This window comes from Chroicocephalus ridibundus, chromosome 5, assembly GCF_963924245.1.
Source record: "Chroicocephalus ridibundus chromosome 5, bChrRid1.1, whole genome shotgun sequence".
NCBI classification, from domain to species: domain Eukaryota; kingdom Metazoa; phylum Chordata; class Aves; order Charadriiformes; family Laridae; genus Chroicocephalus; species Chroicocephalus ridibundus.
The window spans coordinates 60,607,014-60,633,569 of NC_086288.1; the positions used below are offsets into that span (position 1 = coordinate 60,607,014).

Genomic DNA, 26,556 nt, shown 5'->3' on the forward strand with positions numbered 1-26,556 from the left:
CTACTGCCTTCAGTATTTTGGAACAGTAAAATAATTTTGTGAAAGTACTGTAATGTCTGCTGGGTATAGTTAAAACACTTAGAAATAAATTAGAAATCTTCCTTCCTTCTCTGCTTCTCCTGCATTGTTTTCATCATTTTTTTCCTTCTGTATTTCCAAAAAGTCTCTTGCGCTAATGCATTTCAAAGGCATTCAGCTATGCAGCCCTATTTTAACTCTGAAAACGGCCTCACTTACAACTTCCCATTATCGGCAGATAAAAACTATTTATGTTGGATAAAACTAATTATGAAATGCCAGCCTTGGCCAAAATCTAAGGCCAATGGTAGTTTTCAAATAGTCAACATACTTTTTTCAACGCTGTCAGTGCATTTTCCTGGTGTGTTGTTTTGTTGTTGGTTGTTTTTTTTTTTTTTTGTGGAAAACCAAGAGAATAACTTCCCTCATTCATTTCTGAAGTCCCATTCAGTTCCTTAGTATAAATTACTGAAGTGAGAAAGAATGCGACAGTGGAAAAACTGTATCCCACACAATTTAAGCAAACCAAGAAAACGTCTTATTTGGAGGTTTATTGTTGAGTGCATGAAAGAATAAACGCATCTCTTGAAGAAAGTGACAAAACACTCATGATTAACAGGATCCAGAGAAGAAAAAACTGAACACTTTTACCCAAAAGATAGTTTACCACGTTCAGATGTGATGGTGTATGAATAAATACTGTACTTGTGAGAAACTTCAGTATCATATGAGTGGGTTATCTGAAAAAAAGAAATAAAGAATTAACTTTCTATCACTGTATTTGGAACAAAACTGATCGCAAATGGGATGTGGCACTGCCCCTGAAAGCCAAACTTTTCTCACGTAAACATAAAAGCAAAATGAAGTATTTCCCAAATCCTGTTTTCCCTGTGAAGCTATTAAGAAAGAGGATAGAAATGAGTGGCAATGCCTCCTGAAAATTTACCATCCCCATTCTAATCACAAATATGTATGATAGGTTGAAAAAAAAAAAAAAAATCAGCCTTTTAATCTAATTTTTGCTCTTCAGCAAGCATCGCAGCTCTGATCAGTTGAAGACGGCGCCTCAGCTCCCCGGCACTTCCCAGCGGCCGAGCTGGCCCGGCAGACCCGCCACCACCTTCCAGCCCGGCAGCACGACGCCCAGACCGAGCCGTGAGGGGCCATTCCCGGCCCGGCCGCCCTGGTCGCCATGTTACCTCTGCCGACGCCACGACCGGGAGCTGAGAGAGGCCGAGGAATATTGGTCTCTCGGCGGCCCGTAGTTTCCCTGGCAACGGGCAGGAAGCGTCGCCGGCACGGAGCTGCCCGCCAGGCCCGGGGGTGTCGGTGCGGCCGGTAGCGCTGGGTCGGGCCTGGACCCTCCCGAGGGGCCCGCTGCCCACCGGCCCTTGATCTGGGTTTCCCCGCGGGGGAGTGGGAGCTGTAGGGAAGGGAGCCCGGCGAGCCGGGTGTGTGTCCGTCCTTCCTCATCGTCTCGCTGGGTGTTTTGGTGTCCCGCGGTGTTGGGGAGGGTGGGCTCGGCTTTGCCGCCTGAGCCGCCCGGCGGTGGTCGGTGCCCCTTGTCGCTGTGCCGCTCTGCCCTCGCTGCGCCCCGGGAGAGCTGGCGCTCCCCAGGGTAAGGCAGCAACCTCGCCTTTGAAATCCTACCTACTTTCTACAGCGACTTCCAGCAACCAGACTCCAGGCCACACTTTTCCTCCTTTGAAAGCCGTCTTTTAAAGGTGCTTTTTCTGTTTCTGTTTAAGGATTTCTGTCTTTTGCTTGAAGTCAGTCATCTGCCAGCAGGGTGGTTCACTTCTGTATCAAGCCTTATATGTCACTTGCTTGGTTCCCAGCTGTACTGCTGCTGTCTGATCTCTCTGCAAATGCCTGTGACTCTCCCAGCTCTTGACTACACAAGAACTTTCATCTTGCTCTGAAGGCTGAGACCTCCTTATGAAAAGTCCTTTTTTCCACGCTCTGCCACCTCCTCCTCTGCCAATGCGTAGGCATGTTATCTCAGTTGCTTTTTTATAAAACTTAACTCCTGTCTTTACTTTTGAGACAAAGGGCTAACATTATTCCAGCCCGTTGTCACACCTTTTGTTGTTTACTTTCTCTGATGGTACAACCAGTGACTTTTCAAATGTGTCTAGATTTTTGTTGTTAGTTAAAACCATAGTAAAGCCCTTGGGATATATCTTGATTTCTTCTTGGAAGAGAAAAAAAAATTGAATACATCTGAATTACTTCTGAATAGTTTTCTGAGAAAAATGCTTATGTTATTAGCGAGATGACTGTTCGCATTATGAGCAATTGTGCATTTCAAAGGTTGAAACTGATAGCACTATTTTCTGATATATAATGCTAATGTCAAGAACTTATCTGGTGTTTTTATAGTATAAAACCATTTTGAGTCTTACTTTTCTGATAGTTAGAAATGTGTTTTCTAACTCTAATGTGATTAGAGTTTTTTAATAATAATCTGGCACTTACAAAATCAGTGCATTTTCTTTCTATGTTATTGTTTGTCTTTTAGGGCTTTGAATTATTTTTACAAACAGAAATATTTTTACAAACAGAGTAGTTCCCATAAGTGTCACTTAAGTTTTTGTGTGTTCTGAAGAGACTTAATTGTCTAATTGTGGTATGTGAGTAGTTCTTTTAAGAAGACAGTCACTGGAGACAGGCTGTATTATGAAAATGGGAAGAAAGAGAATCCAAGATGTACAGTGGGTGAACCGATTTCAATTGCTAGATCTGATTAAATAATCAGTCAAGAAGTATTGATTTAAACTTTCAATTTTAGTTTTGCTTTGTATTTGTATTTTAGCTAATTTGTTCATCATTACTATGTGTTGTTTCTCAACATTCAGTAAAACTTAGGTGCCACATTTAATTCTTTCTACAAGTCATAAGGACATAGCATATCTACACAAGTGTCGAGGCCTTATCACTTCTTACTAGAGGCAGAAATAATCCTAAAGATTTAGTAATTTAGATAATGACAAAACTGGGAGTTCTGCCTGAAGGGAAGAATTAGAAGAACCAAGCTAAACAACAAGGGCTGCATGTACATGATTCTGTCAGAGATTAGGGCAGGTGGCTTATACAGCTGAGGGAGTAGAAGTAGTGTAGCAAAAAAAAATCTGCCCCTCTAGTTCGTCCTGATCTCAGTATTTGGAATTTAATCATGTTGTTGATAAAAATAGGTGTCGTCAACTTGTGAAAGGTGCTGGCTGGGTGGCAAGCACCCTACTCATCCTTGTGACAGTGTTTATTTATGTGTATTATTTAACTGGCTTCCTATTGTTTTCATTTCTGCATAGTATAATTTCTTGTTTACTAAAGGAATGTACTTTCTTATTTACTAAACTCTTTTCTCCACCCAGAGTACACCACAGCATAAATTACTGAACAGCAATAATATTCAAAATTACCATTTTCACACTTTAAAATTTTATCAGCATTTATAAACCTATCTTTTCCCAAGAATAATTTATGTTATTCATCATAGCATGAGGCTTGGTATGTTAAATAGGCAGTAGACTATTATTTTTCTTAGGGACATTTTAACACAATTACATACATAGATAGTATTAACACATGTAGCTGGTGCATTAATGTTTAGAAGATATGTGTACCTAAATCAGTATTTAAGGAAGTGTACAGAAAGCTATTTTTGCATTCTTTTTAACAAAATACTTTTTTTCTTCTCCCTGGAATTGGAATTAGTTTTCTGTGTTCTTTCTTTGCTACTTTACAATTCTTTTCTCTTCTCTTATTGATTCTGCTTTGGTTTTTGTGTCCTGAATCTACTTGCTCTTCTCTTCATTCCTTCATCCTGTTCATTCCTCAAATTGTTACTGCCTTCTGCTGTAACTGTACCCAACCAGCCTATTTCACTCTGGGCTGTTCTACCGAGCACTGTGATGCTGCTGGGATTTCTGTTGGCTACCTTAAAGGCAGACTGTAGCTAATTTCACTTTTGCTGCAAGTCTCAAAGTACAGAAGTACAGGGGAGCAGCACAGGATTAGGAAATGTGTGCATTTAAAAGATGGAGTGACAAGACTGTCAAAATTATCCCATGCACTGCGTAGGATATATAAGAATAAGCGTTTATTTTTCTAGTACACTTAGCCAGATTCTGATGATTGGTTGTTCATGTCAGTCTTTGGACCTGGGGATTCTAACCCTTGGTATTCTGTCATGTAGGAATGAAAATTATTTTACGTTTTTAATCTTTTTTTTGTTCTAGGAAGTAATGTTCCAAGAATGTCGTCAGGAATCCAAATAAAACCAAAAACTGCAGTACAGAAAAGCAAGACATCTTCTCCTTTGCCATGTTCTCCAGAACCTCCAATTAAACCACAGCCAAAGCCTAGTGACAAGCTGAATCCTAAAACTATTGATCCGGTATGTATAGGTGGTGGGATTTCTGTTTGTTTGTTTAAAACGGGTCTCTTTTTGGAATAAATTTCCTTACTTTATGAAATACATGCCGGACACGCTTCTTCTGGTCCTGTTTTGTAAATTTAAACTAAACTTTTGTTATCAGTCATACATTCTCTAAGCTCATACAATTATATAATCATACATATACAATGACATAAGTCATACAATTTCTAAGCTCAAATGCCTGAGGCCTAACATGTTTATTACTTTTTTAAAAACGGGGTTTGGTACAATTGTGCCTTGGATGGCAACTTTTTTATTTTTGATGTACTTTTGCTCTAAAAGGAGATTTAGACCTAAGAGTTAAAAAGGGTTGGGGTTTTTTTTTGGTGTAGTTAGAAACTTTGGAACCTGATGCATTAGAGGAACTGATGTCAGTTATACAATGAAACCAAGAATCAGGTAGCATCTCGAAGATCATCAAGACCTTATAAAATCTAGCAAATTAATTGCTAGTGAGCATTGCTTGAAGTTCCCAAGTACTGTGAATGTGTAATACTTCAGGAAGAATTTGGGCTCTCAAGAGAAGACTGATGAAAGGAGTCGTTTATTTCACCGAAGTCGTGTGCTTGGAGAACTTGCTTTGAGTGCGTGAATTATAGCTCACCATTGGGCCATATCAGCCAAACAATTAGCAATGTCATAGACTTTTTGGAAAACGAACTAAGTGAGGGAGTGCTTTGGTGAGGTACTAGTTTGCCGTAAACAGAGGCTGAATAGTTTCATGTGGGCGTTATTTTTCTTGAAACTTTTTTGCAAGTAGTACAATGACTTAATTAAGGCAAGAAGTCATCAAACCATGCACACAATTTTAACAATGTTAATGTAGGTTCAGACACTTGAAATATAAAAATTAATATTTCAAGGTATTTCCTGCTATATGCTTTGTGATAAGATGTTTAATCTGGGAAGTAGCATTGAATGATCATGCTAATAAATAATATCACAGTTCACATGCATAAGAAGTATGTATATGATAAAAAACAACTTTGTGCGGGCTTTCCTCCTGCGAAGCTCCTGGTTTCCTGCTCCAGTGAGTCCTCCCTAGATTCTCACTTAGTATGAACCTCCCCTCTGATCTCCAGTGCCCTCATACCATCTTGCCCGACATTTGCTGTTTCTCCCACATCTTGCCGCCTTGTACTTTTTTCTGCCCTCAAATCAAGATGGAACAGGAGTAAATCTGCCTTCTGCATGTTACCAATATAACAACAACAAGAGCATCAGGAAAGTGAGAGGTCCTTAATCTGTTAAAGAGATTACTCGTAAGAATTCAGTGTTAAGATTTGCAAGACAAGATAGAAAGAAAAATAAGGGTATTCCATCAGGAGAGGACTAATTCTACATTATTTATTCATTTTTACAACTTCCTAGCCAGACATTCTGAAAAGCAGTTTTCTGATAAATGTACCAAATATATGTTTTCCATCCCATAGCTGCAGGGTGGTTTTTTGATTATTTTTAGAGTCAGATGACTAAGTTCCTTTTTTGGTAAACTGCAGTTTTAACATATTGAAAATAGTAACCAAACCTTACTGTTTGAATAAATAATGCTTGCTTTTTTTTTCTTCCTCACAGTTTGGTGCTCATTCTCGACCACCTTCTGCATTTGCTGCTATATATGCTAAAGGTGGCATTCCATGCAGGTGTGTTGGTTTTGTTTATTTTTTTACTAAATATATTACGATTAGGTAGATTTACATAGATTAAAATACATCTGTTCATGTTTGATCTTTTAGTTAGGCTGTTTGATTCTGTTCATTTCTGAAAAGATTTCTGATATTTAACTCATTCAATGCAGAAAGCAATTTTCCATGCCTTTGGAAATTGCCTTCTTTTGGTTCTTTTTTTATGCTGTGTTGATACTGAAGCTGCATTTTTAACAAATAGCTAGGTATTTGCAGATTTGGTTTGCTAAGCTTCTTTCATGAAAGAAGTTGATTTCTTCATGTAACGGTGTTTACTTCTCCCTACTAACAAAGATAATAAAATTAATGCCATTTTAATAAGTAGACATCTTGCAGTCTTTTTTTGTCTGAAGTAAGTATGATATTTTCTTGAATGTTCCAATTCTGTAGTTGTCAGCAATACCAGATATTAACAAAACTACTTGTAAGCAATAGTTTGTGGTATTTTAACTTTTGTCGATTATGTATGTATTTGCCTAGACATTAAGCACTTTAGTGTTTTGTCAAGTGGATGCAGAATTATGTACAAAAATTTAAGTAATCATTAATACATTTATATACATGTATAAAACAATTATTAATACCTAGCCTTTATTTGTATCTTAGGAGTAACTGATGAATTCCAATATGATTTTCTTTCAGTTTCAACTGCTTTCCCTTGCCAATTGTTAATTGATTAAAATGTTTCTTGGTATTTATCAAAATAAGTAACTTCGCACAGGGAGCATCTTCTGTGTTGGTGGGAGAGGCATCTATAATTTTTATCACTTTTATTTTCTGATATCTATGTGATTAGGAGCAGAATTTTGAAAACTGCCATATTGAGGAATTACAATAATTGCACTGTTAAATACCATTATACATTTCACTAAGGAGAGCAGTATGCATTGAAATTGTGTATATAACATTATAGTAATATTGCAGACCAAGTGGTGATATATTTAAAGTGGTCAGTGTTAGCAATAAATTATATATTACTACCTGTTAATTTGTTAAAACTTTATTCTTTTATAGGTTGGTGCATGGCTCAGTAAAGCACAGACTACAATGGGAATGCCTTCCTGAAACTGTTCCCTTTGATCCTCTTCTTGTAACATTGGCAGAGGTAAACACAATGTTCTTGCGAAGTTAAGGATACAGGATTTAATTGCAAATGGCATTTTGTAACAAGCTGAGGTAGCTAACTGAGCCTCACCTACTAGGGAAATGCAAAAAACCAAACATTTGTGAGGATCTTGTATGCATGAAGGTGGTCAAGGGCATTGCCATTTGTAGCTCTTTAGTTAGAGCATTCTGGGAGAGCTAGGTAGAGCCCTTTAATTTTCGAGATGCTGGCCAAATAAAAGACTGCATCTCAGATTCCCAGCTGTTGAAGAAAATACTTCAATCCATTTGTGGCTTTGCACGTTTTATTGTAAACAAAATTGTTTTGATTCTTTTTGTATATAAAGCCTACCTATTGAAGTAAGAGTCTTCTCCTCAATAGGTTGAACATGGGTTGAACTAGTACCATGTAAATAGGATCCTGTAAATAAGCGAAAGAAATACTATACATTATGTTCAGCCTTCTGTTTCTCGGAAACATCTGTGATATTTATCACCAAATATGTTTCAGGAGTGTAAATATATGTTGAATCTAGTGTGGCAGATGGAATAAAGTGCATACTCTATCTAGAGGTGGCTGCTTTTAAGATTAAACAAAGCCGTGAATTCCTAAAGTAACTCAGAGCTCCCACCATGGAAAGAAGAAAGACTTCAGCCATAGGACTTTAAATCTTGAGTTCTGCCAGTCAGGTCTCCACTAGAAGTGTGTATGTGTAGCGTCTACAAGTGGTGGGGAACATGTGTCTCCTTCACCCTCTATTTTTTTTTTCCCCTTCAGGGTATGAAAACCATTTACAAAAATAGCCTGTTCTTGTTCATGCTCTTGTTGAAAAATTACCTTGGGTAGTTAGATTAAAGGTATTGAAGTACAAACATTTGATTGAATTGGCAGTATTCATAATGTGACTTTTAATATTCAATGTTTCTAAAGAAAAATGAATAAGGATCTTCTGTAAGCAGAGTTGTACTCAATGGCTCCACATGGTGGAGTTAGTGTATTTTAAGTTTTGAACTGATGTAACAAAATCTAAACATTATCTTGTGGCTATATGGAACTTTTTTAATGTGTTTTTGTTTAAAAGAAGGCTCACTGTTAAGCAAATATGTTTTACATTTGCAACAGGGTCTAAGGGAGACAAAACATCCCTATACATTTGTTTCAAAGGAGGGTTTTAAAGAATTACTTATGGTCGAAGGTGCTGCTGAAAAAGCAATTCCCTTGTTGCCTCGTCTAGTTCCAGTGTTAAAGGCTGCATTGGTATGTCTTGCTCATCATGCAGGGATTTTAATGGGCTTGATTTTTTTTTTTTCTTTTTTCTTCTGCTGCTGAGGACTACACAAAAAATATTAAAGTGATAAATCTATTGCATGGGCTTTTGGTTTGGGGCTTGGGGGTGTGGGAATAGTTTCTTTTTTTCATGTTAACCCTGCATTGGTTTTATTAGCTAAATGTGTCTTTAACTGTAAATTCAGGTGGGCAACTTATTGTATAGCCGTATGACGGTAGCTATGGGCAAATTCTGTGGAAATGTTCTATTAGAGATCTGAATATAAGCAGAAATAATATATGGGTTGGTGGTGTCTTTATATATCCAGATAATAACATGCAAAAAAAAATTGAGGTGAAGTAAAATGGAGATGCGAGAATAAACACTCGTCTGTTACATTTAAAAATTCAAAACGTGCTACAAAGATAAAACAATATGCCAGTGAGGAAAAGGGAAGAATACAGTTAAAATGTTTCAGGTCATGTTCTTAATTTTTAAAATGTTTTTAACTTTTCTACTCCTTCAGAAAATAAAGTGAGGTAAAAATATGTAAAGTGAGGTAAAAGCCTCAAAGGTAATCTCTTTCGGATTTTTTTTTTTCCTATCTTCCAGAGCCCTGTTCTGATTCAGCTACTTGCTGTTCTTTAATCTAGCTGTGTTTCAGTTCTGCTTTTATGGAGATAGCTGAAAGCTTGAAAATTCTTTGTGATCCTAGATTAGACGTGTAAAGAAGATCAGAATGGTTTAGTTTGGAAGACAAAATTAGAAAAATTATTCTTGTCTATTCTTCCAATTACTGCTATTAATCTGATTATTTTCATTGTTGCACTGGTTTGGTATAAGGTCTTGTTAAACCTTCTACTACACAAGCAGTCAATGACTTCTAGTTAAAAAAAAAACATTCAGGGCCCAAATGTCAGAGGAGAAAAATGACTGTTTAACTAAAGGTCAGTATTAGTAGGAGAGCAAAATAAATTGTCATGAATCAATTTCTCTGCTAAGGGAAGAGTGAAATAACTAAACCATTAGAGAACTCAGGTATAGAAGAACCTTCCCATGGGACTAATAAAGATGAGAAAGCACCTTAGAAATAGATAAAAGCCTGATAATTGCTGGCAGGTGACAAAGCTGTAGTTGGCAGGGGACTAAATTAATTGAGCCAGAAAGTCATTGGCTCCTGTGTTTCTCCAACAAAGGCAATTATTGTATGAATTACCTAGAAATTACGCTGAATTCATTACATTTGTAACTGAAATGTTGTCTCCCAATTTCAGCGTATCTGCATTTGAAGGGTTCTGTCTAATATGCTGTGAAGCACTGAAATTGTTAGTGTAGTAAACTGTTTTACCTGCTGAATTTTTAATTTAATCAATAATAAAATATTCATTTCTTTGTCTCAGAAGTAATGCAAGAATTTCACTGACATTTTGTGGATACTTTTGTTTTCTACTTTAAAAATATACTTCTGTTTTTAAATGTTACCTCTAGATACTAATAGTCAGTCATATTGTACTTGTGTTTCTAAACTTGTAACATTATAACAATTAGCAGTTGCATAGTAGTTTTAATTTTTAAAAATACTATATAAAATCATAATGCAGAGATTGCAGTTTTGAAGAACTTGTGCATTTGTCTGAGTATCACTGACAGGATTTTCTTTTTTTCCCCCCTCTGAAGGCCCATTCGGATGATGAAGTATTCGGAAGGGGATTGGATGCTTTAGTTCAACTGAGTGCTGTTGTTGGCCCATCACTTAATGATCATCTTAAGCATCTACTCACAAATGTAAGTTTTTAATGCTGTAGTAAAAAATCATCTGTATTTTTGTGGTAATTTTGTTGAGATGTTTACTATAATATCTGCACAGATACAGTGGAGGACTCAGCAGTTCCCTGAAAAGCATTACTTCATATATTCCTCTACGTAAGTCCATCATTTTCTGATATGGTGACTTATAAAGTTCTAGCAAGGTCCAAAAGCTGTTGTTAATGTAAATTGGACAATACTGGAAGTGTTGTCTCTACTATTTAAAAAAGATCCAGCTTCAAGCCTGAGGTGAAAGAGATGCTATGTTTTGAAGGGAAGTTTATGTTTATTGCAAAATGAGTTTCGCATTTTAAGTGTGACTATTTTAACAAAATCTGTGAAAGTTTCAATAAATTAACAGAAGCAAATATTCCTACTTCTTTCAGATGGGAATTCTGCACAAGGAAGTTTTCATTAAATAAACTTAGAGTGGGATTATGTGAAGTATTTTTATACCGAGTCCTTCTGTAGAAATCCTTCTTCTGTCAGATAGCCTTTTCATGGTTTCGTTTAGCCTGTTTCCAAAGTGCCCTTTTACAGCAAAATAAATGGACCTTTTAGACATCCAGTGCAGAAGAGAAAAATTGCAGTAGTTTTTTTAAAGTATTTCCACTATAATAAATCTCTTTTCAGTGCATGTGAAAAATGTGTTAACTTTTAGTGTGGATAGCACTTTAAGAATCACTTTTTTTTTAAAGATTGATACCGCTCTAAAATTTCTTTGCTAAAAGACATTAAAGTAAGTATTTTCTTGGCTAACAGTTGAGCATTGAATCAGTCTATGATTCTTTGAATTTAAGTTTCTCATTAGTTAACATTTTATTCCTTTTGCCTTGACTGAGTTTCATGCTTTGACACCAGTTACAAGCTCTAAAGTAAGGTTTCTTTTAGGGTTTAATTTTCCAAAGACAAATGAAATAAAGTAATAAAATAGAATTATATTGGCCTCCTTGCATATATTGTACAGTATTTTGCAACAAACCTTTTTATTTTACTTTTCCAATAGCTTTCGAGGAGGTTAATGGACAAGAAATTTAGAGAAAAAATTACTGTTGCTTTACAAAAGTTGGAGCAATATGGTGGAAAGGTGAGTTGACCAGATGATTATTCTCTAATCTGCACATATGAATGCAACTTTGCCAAAATGTCTTCTGTCTCTGGTTTTCAGACTAAAAGAGCCCCATTCTGAAAACTGCTTATTTTTACATGTCACAACTATTCATATTGCATAAAACACAGGATTTTGCACAGCAGCAATCAGCACAGTTGTGTCCAGTCCATAGTGAAACAGTTGTTTTAGTCTGTTTGACTTACTGAGTGGTAATAGAAATGACATTAAATCTACTCTGGATGATCCCTATTCTGCCAGTTAGGTTTTGTTGTCTCCCATTTTTTTTATCACCCACTTTTCATTTGTACTCTCCATTGTTTTAATCTCTGAGCAGCAAATATAGGAGTATGTCTCGGTAAAATATTCTAAGGGAGCCATACCCAGGGGCTGGAGTCTTACAGCATACCAAGCCCCATTCAGGAGAACTCTTTTTGGGAGCAAGTGTGCATCTCTGTGGATCCCTACCCATGACAATTGCTTGGAAGATTTTATTTTCCTTGGTGGGAAGTTTATGCAGACTTAGTGATTAAAAGAGATACTAATCTTTTTTGAAAATTCTCCATTTCCCTAGAAAGCCTACATTTTTTTTTCCAGGGTTTGAAGTAATGTGACAAATGGGTTAGTAGCGTAGGGTAAGATCCAGAATGCCTAAGTAAATCCTTACTCCAAGTTCAGCATTGCAGCACTTAGAAATATAGATGCTTATGCTAAGTAAAGCATGTAAGCTTCTTGTAGAGACCGTAGCATAGGGCAGACTAGATGCCTATGAAAAGGGATACAGGAACTTACTGAATGTCAACTAGTAAATAGCTTCTGGCCCCTTCTGGAGTATTGACACCTGACTCGCTCAGGCTGAATAGTCGTCTTCCTTCAATATGCCTGGGATGCAGGCTTCGTGTTCCTTTTTCTGAGCCTAAATACTTTTCTCAACAGGATTTACTCTTGCTAAAAGATACTTTTTGCTGTTATTGATGATGCCTGCCCATTCCCACTAATAGCTTAGTGTTTAGGTCACTTACTGAGGAAATCAGATACTCACATTCCAGCCCACACTGGTTAACCCAGAGGTTACATCCTCAATTGCTATAAATCAAAAAAAAATTGCTTTAAGTGGCAGAGTATTCTTCTGCTGAACATTCTGTTGCCGTTTTCTGTTGTACTGTACATTGTGCAGAAAGGAGGAGAGAAAAAAAAAAAGTAAGAGAGTATTGGCTTAGATATTCATCTAGAAGAGAAAATATTTGCTTTCTTGACTCTATGAACACTTGCATCTATTATATAAAATGGTCATTGCTAAAGAATAGGAATAACCTAAAGAGTAGGAACCATAAATATAGGCCTTACCAGTTCTGAGCTTGTGTGCCTTAATCAGTAGGCACCTAAGACACCACTTCATTTTTTTGGTCTGTGCGCTAATATTCGTGCAAGGGCAGTAGCAATATTCGTATTACAGACTTGAAAAACATCACAACAAATAAAGAAGCATGGAAGTTTTTTATTTTTATGTAGTGAGACAAGAAAAGGAAAATTACGTCTCATTGTGATGTTATGAAAATCTAGGTCTAGATAATGTAACTAATCCGGTGAATCATTAGCTCTAATTCTTCTGTCTGTTCCCCAGTTTCTTGTAGTCTTACTGGTTTTGCAAGTAGGTCTTTCTATGTGCTTTTTTAAAAAATACTATAATAAGATAAAGCAGAAAACCAGAAACAAACTCCTAAATTGTGATTACAAGCAATACTATATAATCCAACTAATGAAATTATCAAATTTCTATTCTAAATGAGTTATAATGTATATGATTCTTACTTTTATTGGCAGTCCCTTCCAGAATATCACTCCTCTATTTAAAAAATCCTTATTATTTCATGTCTATATTTATGTCTGAGGTTTTAGGTATGAGTTTCATGTCTCTTCTCTTGGACGTTTACACTCCATCATTAGTTATCACCATGCTCCATTTTTTCAGTTCATTATTTTCACCCCCTTTGTCAATAAATTTCTCAACAACCACTAACTTTTTAGTTTTCTACTGTTTGATTATAACAAAAATAACTAAGTAAAAGCTGTGAATTATACTATTTATAGAGACTATGTGAATACTCTCATTATGTAGTGCTAGTGCTCCTTATTTTGTTTAAATATGTTTTATTTTCATCAACAGGCAACTGTGGCTATCATCAAATCTAAAATTCCAACCTATTGTTCTATCTCCTCATGATCAAGAAAACTGTAGTGATTTGTACTGTAAGGTGAAGTTTGGAAAGAAACTGCCTGTGAACGTCACTGACACTTAGTTGGGGTATGATATATTCTCTTAAAATAATTACAATTCTTCAGTATCATGAAGAGTGGGAAAAGTCCTATCAGTTTGTAAATATGTAATTATGGAAGGCTATTTAAAATAATTCTCTCTGGCTGCTATTTGCGTATGCTTTGTGCTTACAACGATATCGCCTAACTTGCTATTATTTCAAAAGCAGAGTAAATATCGATTCTTATTTTGTTGTAAATTACAATTTCCTTCAATAGATCTGCAGTGCTTAATATGTTTGGTACATTTGTGTGATAATTTGGCTGTAATTACTTAAATAGTAACTAACTTGGTGTTAAATTACATATGTCTACCCACTTTTGAAACATGTAACTTAATTTGCGCCACAGGCACAGATGGATGCAGTTTGGGTTCATCAGGGCTTACTGGGTTAGATGTAGAACTATAACTCGTCTGGACTTCTTGAGAGGCAGCTTTTAAAAGTTTGAAGCTGAACGCACTGAACAGGTAGCACAGGGTGCAGAACTGAACTTGCTCAGTGCATTCTCAGCACGTTGTTTGGAGAAGCTGGAGAGGCTCTGGAGAAATACAGCGCAGAGGCATCAGGGTGCTCCTTAGAGCCGCAGCCTAGGTTTTGCTCAGCTAATTAGTTCCAGTTAGCTTTGAGCCTACTGAATGTGAGCTAGATGTAGGAGGCAACTTTGGAATATTTACCCTGTGCTCCCTTTGCATTGAGTTCTGTAATGCCACAGATATGTTTGGTCTAGCGTGTGCATTCAACTCCAGACAAGCTGATAAACTCCTGAATGGGGAAGCTATGAAAAAAATATGAGTTAATTAAAAGGTGGCAGAAGCCAGCTTACCTGGCTGTCAAGTTTTGTAGGGTGCAGCATTTGTCCCTGAACATATTTGGACCTGATTGCAAAATAATGCCTAACAAACAGGTCTTGCAATAAATACTGTTCAGGGTTCATGTTGTTACAGGTGTATGAATTACTCCGTAAGGGAGAGCTGACTGAAGTAACAAAATTTGCCATAGAACTTTTTCCCCTGAGGAAAACTCAATTCTGGAATTTAAAGTTCTTGGAAGGGTGGGGGGGTGCTTTTTGTCATCAGAGGATGCTGTTGCACTGGGTATTAGAAAAGTCTGTCAGGTGAAAGCAATTTCAGAATTTTTGTAAAACTGCCACTGCTTGGCTAAATTAAATTTACTTCAGGACTGTGCTAAGATTTCTGTTGAGATCAGAACTGTGCTAAGTCAATATATACGTATTTAAACTTTTTCAAAAAAAAAAAGGCAATTTTTTTTTTTTACAAAAAAGTATAATTTGAAGAAATACAAGTATTTGTTTAACAACTCAAAAAAAATCGATCGTGCTGCTTGTTTTTCTTCACGTTTACTTTATTATTTTTTTACAAAATGTGCACATTTAGTTTACACAAACACACTACAGCAGATTTCAGGTGTACATGTATTGTACTACTCTTATCCTACACTGGTGATAGCAGAGCAGCCTTCAACATGCCTCTAACAACCCATCTCTACACCAGAATAGATACCTGATTTATTTTTGCAAAAGAATGCTTGCAACATTCTTTCTACTTCATTAATCCCCCTTCTGCAGCAATGTCACAAGATTGGCCTGTCTCTGATAGCATTTCACCTATTTTGAAGTATTGGCATAAACTGTGGACAATGTATCTTAAAAATTACATGTACGGGGGGGCAGTATTCTATTTTAAGTACATACTTTTTTAGAAAAAAAATCTTTCTAGGTTCAGCATTAAGGTAGCTCCAATCTTAATGAAGAAACGATCCTAAAAAATATAATGCAGTTATCACACATAGATAATATTTTTCCAATTTTTTCCTGTTTCTGTCTCCTAATTAAAGATATTACAAAAAGCTGAAACAGATGTTAACCTGTCTAGCAGTTATTAGTAGTAGATCTTACTACATAGTGATATTCATTCTGAGCACTGAAGTTTCAGAAGTTGTTCATGCCTTTTGCTTCATTAAAGGCAGAAAGATATGTACTCATGAAAACAGTGTTAGGAGCCGGTTAAGGTTTCTTCATGAGAAATTAGGAGGCAGAAGATCCTTAATTTTAAGCAAAGAACTTTGCGGACACATCCAAGAAGAATTAGAAATACAATGCGCAGGACTCTTAATATTCATGTCATGATAAATTAAATGCAGATTTACTAGGTAAGTGTGATTGATAGAAGCTTACTCGTATTTGTTCGGGAGTAAATCTACCTATAAGCAATTTCTTTTCTTGTTCTGTAACAGTTCTTCCTCTCAAGTTAACTATTTTCTTAGGTTTGGGTTTGTTTTTTTTTTTTTTTTAAGAGAAAAGCAAGTCAAAGGTGGAAGGCAATTGGAGCAAGATGTGCATTGCACATTGATTATAGCACTTTAACTCAAAGTATTATTCAAAAAATGAGACCTACACCATACAAATGTGAAAAGAAAATATGTGGTAATGCCTCTGCATAAATTAGAAGCTAAGATTTAAGAAATACACTCAAACACCTGGAGCTTAATCCAGTATAAACGAGTAGCAAAACTAAGAGTATTTATTTAATCTCTGTGTGATAGTATCTATTTTATCTAGGGGTTGGAATGATAATAAAGCTGCATACTGTCAGGTCTTATTTTGTTTGGGTTTGAAGCAAAAACCTGACTTTACAGAACATTCTTGTTAACTAAGTAGCCACTGTTGAAGTGCTAAATTGTATAATTCAGAAAGTTTTTTTGGGGAAAAGTTTATGATAAAAAAATTTATTTGCATAATACATGTCTCAGTGTAAAGCTGAGTAATTTTATTTATGATAAAGTGGGAAATCCATCTTTTAGATAACGTTGCAGAATAGCTCATGTTTTGTCCATTAGTTGTAGATCTAATGTCTTCATTAAATTACATTTTCAAAGAGCTGCATGGATCGCATTATATTCTCATCCTGTAAGAAAGACAACAAAAAAAAAATCAAAAATCATACACCATTACAAATGTAGTTGGCAAATATCTATAGAGAAATTGGGTAGAACTGACTGTATTTTAGTTAATGACAATGTTATTTTTCAGCTTGTTAGGAAAAATTGCGAGCAGAAAAAGGCTGTTAACAGATCTATGCTTAAATAGATTTTTGTGTGTATTAATTAAATCAAAACTATTTCCTCAAGGATGCAATAGCATGTTAAGAAAATTAAGTCTGCAGTATTTCAGAGGTTATAAGTTTATATTCAGTATAACAAAAGACATATAGACAATAAATACTCAAGGACTAACTGTTGTATATGAAGTATGAATCCGTACCTAAAATTGCTTGTTGTGTATCCTACACAGGAGCCTTTTTGCAATTCTATGGCATCCTGTTGCATAGCTAGGGATGACTCTAAAATAGATTTAAATGTGCATCTTTGTATGAATTGAAGAATCAGTCAATTCTGTAAATATCACTGCAACACGCTGACTCCGCACCTCAGATTTTTGGTGTTCACAGTGAAAGCTGTTGACTGCTTTCCAATGCTACTTCTGCTTTCTGATGGCGTTGCGTTAGGTAGGTAACAAAAGCTTCGACTTCTAAGTTCTGCATAATGCTTGCATCACTCTGTACTCCAGTTGTCATCAGTACCTAACTCTCAGCACAGCAGTCAGGAAAAAAATAGGGGTTTTTGGTAACATTTACCTTTCAGCGTATAGAAGAAAGTTTACTTTTAGTGGCCTATATTTGATGGCACTTCTGGATCAACAGCTGATTGCACAATTCACTATATATACAATACAAGAGTATATCACATGCTCATTTAGCATTCGCTGGTTTCCACTGTGAGGATCCTCTTTTTCAGTCCGAATGCACACCAGTTAGTACTTTGTTGAGAGACAATCTAGCCACCTTTAATTCTAGTGAATAAAAAGACTGAATTTGATATAATATTTTAGGAAGTCTCATGAAAGAGGCATAAAGCCCCCACCTCTTCGAAAGGTTATCTCCTAGTATTCCCCACTACTGATAGGTATGTAGGCCTTCTGTACATTAATGTTCCAATAACACACATTCGGTATCAATTTCCAGTTAAATTATTCAGTGTTCAGTCTAGTGGGTGATGTGCTTTGTAAAAATGACAAGTCTGAGTAATTTTCTTAATTTAAGTTATGAAACGTGCACAGTGGGGTTTTCATCTTTGATTCCGTATGTCATCTCAAGTGATGGTGTGGTAAGAAGTGATCTACACGGTATTTTGTGCTGATAAACTAACTTGTGAAAGCAATGATAGATAATTTAAAAAAAAAATGTTCTATAGATTAATGCTTAAAAAGTTTGTATAGGAAATTTACTATATTAAATTACTGGAAACTAAAATAAACTAAGTTTTTCCCACTGTGTTGTTTTGAAACATCAATATACCATTGAGGATCACTGACACTAATGTATGGTTAAAATTTGGTTTAACGAGAATCATTTGTCATTTAATTATTTACAAATGTATTTGTATATACATTGGCACCTAAGCTTAGCAAATGTGCAAAGCAAACAACATGTTCTTAATTCAGAAAAAGCGTTTTGACGCTTCCTACCAATTCTCTATGTATCATCACTAATGAAACCGGTAGTTTTCTAAAATCAGTTCCGTATTTCTGCAGTTTGCTGTTTCTATACACGAGACTTCCAATGCCACTCCCTTAGTCAGTCAAGCGGGAAGAGTCTTCACAAGAAAATACAGCCTTGTCATAATATTTGGAACATGGTGACTGTTAGTAGCTTCTTTTTTTTCCAATCTTAAAAAAAATAATAAATGCAGATGCTTGCATTAGAATTCTTTGGCAAGCGTACCTCTCTCATTTGTCTCTTTCTTCAGTACATTTTTTCTAAGCAGTTTTTCATAACAGATTTCTTTAATGATTCCTAACTCAAGACATTAGGAGATGTTAGTGCATAGAAGCACTGTCCATATGAAGCACAAAACATGGATGAATGAGCTTTGCCAGATCTGACCTAACTTCAAGCCAACTTTGAGGGTTTTTTTCCTACTGAAGTTTGAGACAGCTACTTTGTTATCAGGCTAGCCCAGACCCAGCAGCATTGTGTATGGAATGGCTTACTCCTGCAGGAAATATCTATCCCAAAAGCCTTTTTATCATGATCAGGAGCTTTAAGTCATTCACCCTGACATTCACCTATGCACCACGTATGCCTTAGACCTTCGTGTCTGTTCTTCATGGTGCTGCTGTAGATACGAAGCAATGCCCGAGTCAGACCATTTCCCACCAGTGCTGAGCAGTGAGAGGAGGCACGTGTGGAGCTGGGTGGCACCTCGCCCTTGAGTTGGCCACGATACTGCTTCCCAAGACCCATCTCTGCTATTTGGTAACTTACACAAAGCAGGACAGACAGCAGCTGCTTTCTGGGACTCAGTCCAGCATAGCTAGGGCAGGACAGCCCCTTTCTCCTGTGGGAGCAGGGAGACTCCTGGAGCCTGGATTGCAAAGTGGCATTCAAGCACATGGGTATGTGGGGTAGGGAGGGCAGGGGAATCAGGTCACAGACATTCCCTGTCCAAGATAGAGAGAGGATGAGGGGAAGCACCTTTGCTGTCCTCACTTAATCATGGGCAAAGATAGGTCCTTATACCTAGTGACCAGAGAAGACCACACTCAAAGCGTGAACGCTCTGCAATACCTGACATAACTGATTAAGACTTGGTGAACAGACAGGCCATTCTTTGCATTGGGACTGTGAATTTAGAGTCTTGAACTTCCTGAACATCCTGGTTTGAGGTAGAACAGAGCCATTTTTCTTTTCAGTAGTTTTACTTTTCAGTTAACTCTCTTCTAACTAACTGCACTTTCTGACATTAATGGCATATTCTTCAGACAGTGTCTGCTTCCAGAGTGATAATGTCTGATGTTTATAGTGAATACCAAGGAATGGTACGCAGAGAGGCTCCTGCTTGTACTTACTGCTATAACAGCCAAGGTCAGCTGACTTTGTTATATGCGCCGTTGCAGGGCTGGTACCTCAGGCTGTACAGTGTACAGTGTGCCAAACCAGTACGCAGCGCAAGGAGGCAATTTTAAAAGAGGGACACAAGTGTATAATGAGTGTTTAAGAAGATACCAGAGGCTCTTGATGCTACAAAAAAATCTCAGGAACCTTTCCCAGGAATCTTTCCTATGTTATGATGAAACACCAGTAAAAGGGATGCCAAGTTCTCAGAGCCTGGCAACTCTTGCTTGAAAGATCATTCAGAGAAAAAGCTCCTGCAGCCTTTCCCTGGCAGAACAGGCTTCTAGTCCATTTTAAGATGCAGATTGGAGGGGATGTGAGCTTCAGAGTTTGGTTGAGGGGTATTTTGTAGAGCGCTTGTCTCTTGGCACTGTTTTGACTCTAATCTCACAGCTTGAGCTGGAACCTAGGGGCTGGCAAACATGTCCTCCCTCCATCCTTTAGCATCTTTTCAGGCGCAGCAGATGCTGGCTGCCATATTCATCAAGGGGCCTTCCCATTCCAAGGTCAGTCATTTGTAATGCAAACTGGCAGGGAAGGTTTTGAGCAGACGTGCTCTGATACAAGTCTTAATGCCAAAGGAGCGTTTGTAGGGGAGGAAGCTGCCATAGCTAGGTGAGACTAGGGAGCCACCAAGACTAGGGAGCAGCAGGCGTGCTGTGCCCCTGTCCTGAATGTCCTGATCCTGGTAAACCAAAGTTAACAGTAAAACTAGCAGTGGTCTAGAGAGAAGGACAAGGATGATTAAAGGTGTGGATTGGTTTCCCTAGGAGGAAAAACTGAATAAATGAGTACTCTACAGCTTGGAAAAGAAATACTGAATGAAGGGCAGTAACGATAACCACTGTTTTTCAGTAACACAAGAACATATAGAAAACATAAAAATATTGCATAGCAGGTCTAAAACACAGGCAGATTTACTACAGGAAGGATCACAAGATCATTTCATTTTGCTTTTGTCATTGTTAAATGCTCATGAAAGATGAGACTCCTTGCTCCTGGAGAGACGCGACTCATTGCATACTGAGGAAAGAAAGGAACCTGAACCGTACCTTTTTAGATCAGTCTCGTACCCATTAGGATATGAAAAAAAAAAAAAAGGTTTTCCCTACAGCCGTGTCTTAAAAGGAAGCAGCCACTACTGTTCTTTGTGAAAAACGTAATCCTGAAAAGGCTGAAGCTACGTTAACTCCTGAATCAATTTTCTTGAAGGACTTGGATGGAATCCTAACCCCAAATCTCATTTCTGAAACCCAATCTTGATATAAACATAAATTACACACTTTGCAGCTCACAGGCCTTAATAGAAGAAGAGGTCTTAGTAGGTAGAGAAACAAAAAGATTAGGCAGCAAGATACTTTTTGTATCAAAAAACATTGCCACCTTTGAAGTTAAAAGCAAGTGAAGGTGAGGTAAATGGCAAGATGAGAATGGTGTCTCTGTCATGTAGTCGTTTAGACAGCTTGTCTCTCACATGTATTCTAAATACCAGAAGAGCTAAATAAGAAATTTTTTAACAGAATTGAGAAACCGTGAATCACATTGGAAAAGGAGAGCAGGCAATTCGTTACTGAAGGTACTAATTTTCTTTGTAAATTAATCACTCAGCCCATCACCATAAAGGCTGTCATATCCAGATTAATCTTTCATTTAATTTCCAGAACTCTGCAGACCTCAGCCAGGAAGTAAATCTCATCTCTGTTTCTGAGGATCACTCAGCTTTAGCAGAGCAAAATGCCTTTCATTCCTATTGAACAAGACTGACAAGCCAGAATCACGGTCAATGCAGTAGAGCACTGCTGACAGATAAGGCGCTACCCAATAGCCATTGCTAAGGATATCCAGAACAGCCACATTTAGAAGAGCTGTTGTCTTTCTTTCAGCCCCCGAAATCAGTGGATTAAAATCAATCAGAGAATCACTTACTAGACAGCTGCACTCACGAGAGCTATCCCAAAGAATAAGTACAAATACATATAAAAATTTAGCAGTTCTACAGCATCTTTGCTATTTCCTGTTCAGCTTTCCCTATTCCGAACGGTTATAAATCTGTCACTTACTAACTGCATTTATCTTGCTAGTCTTGTTCTCTTCTGTCTCTTCTCTACTACGCTCTTCTTGCTATAGGAGATAAGGAACACACACAGCTATGTTGCTGGTCTGTATCAGCTGCGTATTAATCGGAGTCAGCCTGGACAAAGCTGAGGTACCAACAGAATGCTACTATTCCATATATTTCTCACTGTAACAAACAGCATTACTTTTATTCGCCATATCATTTTGCATAGCGTAATCAAGTCTATCTTATCACTAAGTCTAATGTGACACTTTACAGTACATAACAACCTCTTATCACGCCAGAGGCTTGTCATCCTTATTTTATACTATAACATGTTTCTTTTTCCTGGGTTTTTTTAACTGACAAATTAACAGCAGTTCCTTAAATTTCTGAAAATACAACTTATCTTTCCTCATGTCGTCTCCTGGTCAGAGCAAGCCGGTGTCTGAAGAGCAGAGGAGTGAAAACAGGCTGCAATTCCTGCTGCAGAAGTTTGTTACCATTCCTGGCTCAAGAGGCAATGAGCTGCTTTCAGCCATTGAAGGAAATTAACAGCCACCTGGCTTGTGTAAACACTTGCAACTGATAATCACAATCAATTCTCGCTCCCTTGCCTTGAGAAAACCTGCCTGCTGTTAACTCCTGCCATCCAACACTTTACAAGCTCCATGCGTTCCCCCTTTTTAAGGCCTCCAGCAGGTCATGACTTGCTGTTTGAGAAACACTTCCACAGATGATAAATTTTCAAGCAATATTATTATTATTGCTGTGACTATATGCCAATTGTAACAAGGATGTGTTCCCCAGCATGGGCAGAAGACAGCAATAAATACGTAGCTGAATGTGAAGAAATGTTTGCTGTCAAGTAAAAACAAAACACTGTTAAAGAGAGAGGGGATGCGGACAGAGTTGTCCAATAAGCAACAACAGCTTGTAGATAACATCTCTTCTACAGATTCAGGTGACAAATGTATGTACATTGTCTAGTGTTTTTGTGTAATGGTGTACATACATGCTCTACTTTGGGGAAATACCGTCCCTGGTATTAGCATTACCATCACTGTCACTCCAGAAATCTGTGCAGCAGTAGGATGGCATTAGCCAATAGATACAGGTTCAGTACTTATCACCGGGTACTTACTTTCTGGCAGCTCTCAATGAATTCGTCTATGGTAACTACTCCATCTTTGTTTTTGTCCATTTTCTGTTCAGAAAGAATAAGAATGTATGTTTATCCTCCTGAAATCCTGTGTAAAACGGGTCCTTTTTATTATTCATTTCAGTTATGTGTCAGCCTGGGAACAACCAGGCCAAAATGCTGTAAAGATGTAGTAAGTGGTATCTAGAATAAGCTTAAGGAGTTCGTTGTTAAAAAAGCAAGGTGTAATGAGTAAATCTGAGAAACCTGGGACAGAACCACAAAAAAGAAAAAGGATTGCAAAATTGGTAGGATACGCAAAACTGTTACAACGATGAAAATCTTTCCATACCAAAGGCTACCAGAGCAGCCTTTTTGGCTCCCTGTGTTACCCGACCCACCTGGAAAAATGTTTCCACATGTTGTCTAGGTGCATCCTCCTTGAGAACAGGATAGGTGCATTTCCCCATCATGTCATATATTGCTTTCATGATATCAAGCATTTCCTGAAGAGAAAAAAATATGTCTGTGTAATATGAGGTGCATTATAAACACTGCTTTGACTTTGAACACATAAATCATTTTTAGGATTTACCTTTTAGAATAAAATTTTGAGATTGTGCCTGTTATTTTGTGACCAAACAGCTTCAAGAAGGAACTACTATGTTCCTAGCAATTCTAGCATGTTAGTTCAGCTTTCATAGATAAACTTGTTAAATGGATGCAGATGTATGATTTTGATTTAAATGATGTAGAATATGTGCAAGTTCATGGATTGTAGGGAGAATCTCCTGAGGTCTTGGGAATAAAACTGAACAGGAAAAGTTATTCCGTAACAGCAAGTGAATGGTCAAAACACATCAGCTTCTTACAACTGAGTTTTCCCTAAAGAAAGTAGAAACACCCATGCACACAGCTGCACGTATGCAAAGGCTTCTTTTATATCAAAAGCTCTGAATTTTGTTAATAGAGTGCCTTGTGAAAACTATAAAAATCATTATAAAAGAAGCATCTGCCAGTATGCTGAGAAATTATTCTATAGATTACCTTTTTAAAATAATCACGGTGTATTTCTAAAAGTGTAAAATTATAAATGTAATACATATTTATATAAAGACCCAATTTTGAAAAAAAGTTTATTTTTATGAAGGCACTCATTTGGTCCCACTGTAATTTAAGTGTGTTTTTAAATCCTTGCAGAATGAAAGATGTAGGAATCTTTTTATATAAATTCTGTTTCAAGTAAAAAGTTTTACAAGTAGATTTAGAAAACGGGTAACAATTGTCACGCGCTCACTCAATTCATTTTTGGCCAAATGTCCTACTGAACTACTTTGTTCTAGTGACCATATGTGCCAATACACAGGCATAAGTTGAAGCCAAATGTTTACAATTTCTGTGATGATTTTCCCTTTTCAATTTTTATATATAAATGAGAAAATGACTTTATTTTTTAGCATGTATAGTTTCATAATATATGTTTATTTTTTAACATGTGTAATTTAAGAATGAAGCTATTCTTCGAAAGCAGGACTTACATACACAACCTTTAGTTCCAGTGATTAGTGTAAAAAGTAGACCTTACCTCCTTAGTTATATATCCATCCTTATTTATATCATACAAATTGAAAGCCCAGTTCAGTTTCTCCTGTACTGTCCCTCGGAGTAAAATTGAGAGACCCATAACAAAATCCTAAATAGACAAAAGGTCTTGGTCAGTTTGGAATTAAGCAGTTTTTCACAAACATTCAAAAATACAGAACAATGCATTCGTCTGAAGTGCGGAAGTTTTGAAAGATGGCTTGTTTCTGTTTCTTTTGCTTCATAGCAAGTGTTAAGGATTGCTGGTTATTTAAATAATTAAAAATCTAGGTACTGTATGCTACACATAATTAATAAGTAAATTGAGTGATTTTCTATAAAATAAACCTAGTAATTTTCTATAAAATAAACCTCACATAAGCAGTTGCTGTTGAACTTAATACCAGGGAAAAGCAATCCCCATGGTTTAATGGCCCAAAAAAAGCTTAAGTGGAAGTTAGACTAATCTAAGTGCAGGAGACCAATTTTGAGAGAACTATCTACTAAGGAACATTAAATTCTTGTTAAATCTATATGTTGTTGGAAGTGGAATATGTGGTTCCCAGACCTCTTAGATCAATCCATGCAGTAAACATTTGAAAGTTCGTGTACGCTACAGTACACCTCAATACTTAAACCTTTTATTGGAAATATCATAGGAATAATATTTATTATGTGTCCCTGTGCCACCTTGATGGTTCTGTGACCTGCCAGTGCTCTATTGCTGTAAAGCTATTCCACGGAAATAAATGAGAAGACTTTTGAGATTATTTGCATATAGTATTTGGTTATAGATTTTTGTTTCATAATTAATACTCTTTTGACAGCACAAACCTCATTTACACTTAGTGAGCATCTTCCAGATTGGAGAAAATATTGACTGGACATCACCTGTCTTCTGTATTTCTTAGCATGTCAACTTTTTTTTTTAAACAATGGCTTTTTTTTTTCCTAACTGTCTCCTCCAGCTTTTTCTATTTGATAAGCTTGTAACACATGTTACAATGTTAATTCTTGCCTTAATAGGTTTAGCAGAATATGGCAAGAGTTTATATTTAAATTTGCATTTCTCCATCATTGGCAAAGACATACAGGAAGTCTTAGAGTAACATGAAAGCACACACTATAAAAGCTGAAAAATTTCTTATCAGCACCAGCAAAGTTTATACGTTTCCTTAAAACAGGAACGATGGAAAAGACTGCACTGAGGTTAGACATGAAGGTCTGAGGTACCACACAGTCAAGTAAGTACATTGAAGCATACACAGACATCACGGCCTCAGATGGTCTGGTAGTCCTAGCTCTTTTGACAGCTTCAGACTCTTTAACAATTCAAGTGGTATGCTCTGGGTTTTCTTAGTCTGTCATAAATTTCTATCTTGCTGGTATATGTGCCCTTTGGGGTAAATGGTTACATGAATCTCGAAAGAGTTTTGCTCAACTTGTCTTGTCTACATCTCAATGACTAATTGAGGGTTACAGGGTTAAATCTCCAAACAGCTCTTTAACAATGTACTATTAAGTATTAAAATGTTCAAGAAATTCAGGACAGATTTGATCACATTACAGCATTAGCAATTAACCTTTTTAATTCAGTACCATTTCTTCACATCTTTTCTCCACTGTTTTACATTCTTGATGCAACCTTTCCTGAAGTCCTTTGCAAAGGTCTCCAATAACTTTATTTTCTTAGAGAATTATATTTCAGCACTGTGGATTTATTTTTAATTTGGCATTACCAATATTTTTGCATTTTTTTCTAGCTAAACCATATATTTTTTTCTTGTCCTGATTATTTCTCTTTCTTCCTTTCTCTGATGCATCATCTGGATGTTAGCTGGCTTACTGGCGTCATTTATATCCCCGTTTGCAAGGCTGCCCTTCTATCATCGGTGCTAAAAACCACACATCAACAAAACCCCTTGACTTTATGCTGGTTTGCATAGAACTCAATGTCCTTATAAAAGCTGAGGCAACTCAAAACCTTCCAGATGTGTGCTCTAAACTTTGCAAAAGCAGGTCATCTTCTCTGTATTGCATCAACATGTTTGGGAATCA

At 36.8% G+C, this 26,556-nt stretch overlaps 2 protein-coding genes across 16 annotated transcripts in view; one reads left to right on the forward strand and one right to left on the reverse strand.

The window, feature by feature from the left end:
* Positions 1 to 1,410: 1,410 nt before the first annotated feature.
* PACRGL (parkin coregulated like) lies at positions 1,411 to 16,055 on the forward strand. 4 transcript variants are annotated; one of them, XR_010071130.1, is made up of 9 exons: positions 1,411 to 1,742; positions 4,260 to 4,417; positions 6,035 to 6,102; positions 7,159 to 7,249; positions 8,372 to 8,506; positions 10,194 to 10,301; positions 10,384 to 10,439; positions 11,329 to 11,409; positions 13,598 to 16,055. XR_010071130.1 is itself a non-coding variant. In XM_063335363.1 (8 exons), the coding sequence occupies exons 2-8, from the start codon at positions 4,277 to 4,279 to the stop codon at positions 13,652 to 13,654; spliced, it is 681 nt and encodes a 226-aa protein (XP_063191433.1). In that variant the 5' UTR covers positions 1,411 to 1,742; positions 4,260 to 4,276; the 3' UTR covers positions 13,655 to 16,055. The 4 variants fall into 4 exon arrangements, 3 of the variants coding, with proteins under 3 accessions (XP_063191433.1, XP_063191435.1, XP_063191436.1); XM_063335363.1 differs by lacking the exon at positions 10,384 to 10,439; XM_063335365.1 differs by lacking the exon at positions 10,384 to 10,439 and having other exon boundaries at positions 1,411 to 1,636.
* The window catches only part of KCNIP4 (potassium voltage-gated channel interacting protein 4), a 453,265-nt gene continuing 441,799 nt past the window's right edge, over positions 15,091 to 26,556 (reverse strand). For 7 of the 12 annotated variants that reach the window (XM_063335358.1, XM_063335353.1, XM_063335352.1 and 4 more), the window contains 4 exons: positions 24,503 to 24,610; positions 23,319 to 23,423; positions 22,921 to 22,983; positions 15,098 to 16,672 (listed from right to left, as the gene is read on the reverse strand). In XM_063335358.1, the coding sequence (XP_063191428.1) occupies positions 16,625 to 16,672; positions 22,921 to 22,983; positions 23,319 to 23,423; positions 24,503 to 24,610 (324 nt within the window). In that variant the 3' untranslated portion in view covers positions 15,098 to 16,624. Of the gene's footprint in view, positions 16,673 to 22,920; positions 22,984 to 23,318; positions 23,424 to 24,502; positions 24,611 to 26,556 lie in introns of all 12 variants that reach the window. The other 5 variants (XM_063335357.1, XM_063335355.1, XM_063335350.1 and 2 more) reach the window with 4 other exon arrangements.

Bases quoted from the DNA above. Each gene is read 5' to 3' on its own strand.
- PACRGL (XM_063335363.1), top strand. From the start codon at position 4,277: ATGTCGTCAGGAATCCAAATAAAACCAAAAACTGCAGTACAGAAAAGC. The intron at 6,103-7,158 runs GTGTGTTGGTTT...ATTCTTTTATAG, and splicing joins AAAGGTGGCATTCCATGCAG to GTTGGTGCATGGCTCAGTAA. The intron at 11,410-13,597 runs GTGAGTTGACCA...TTTCATCAACAG, and splicing joins TGGAGCAATATGGTGGAAAG to GCAACTGTGGCTATCATCAA.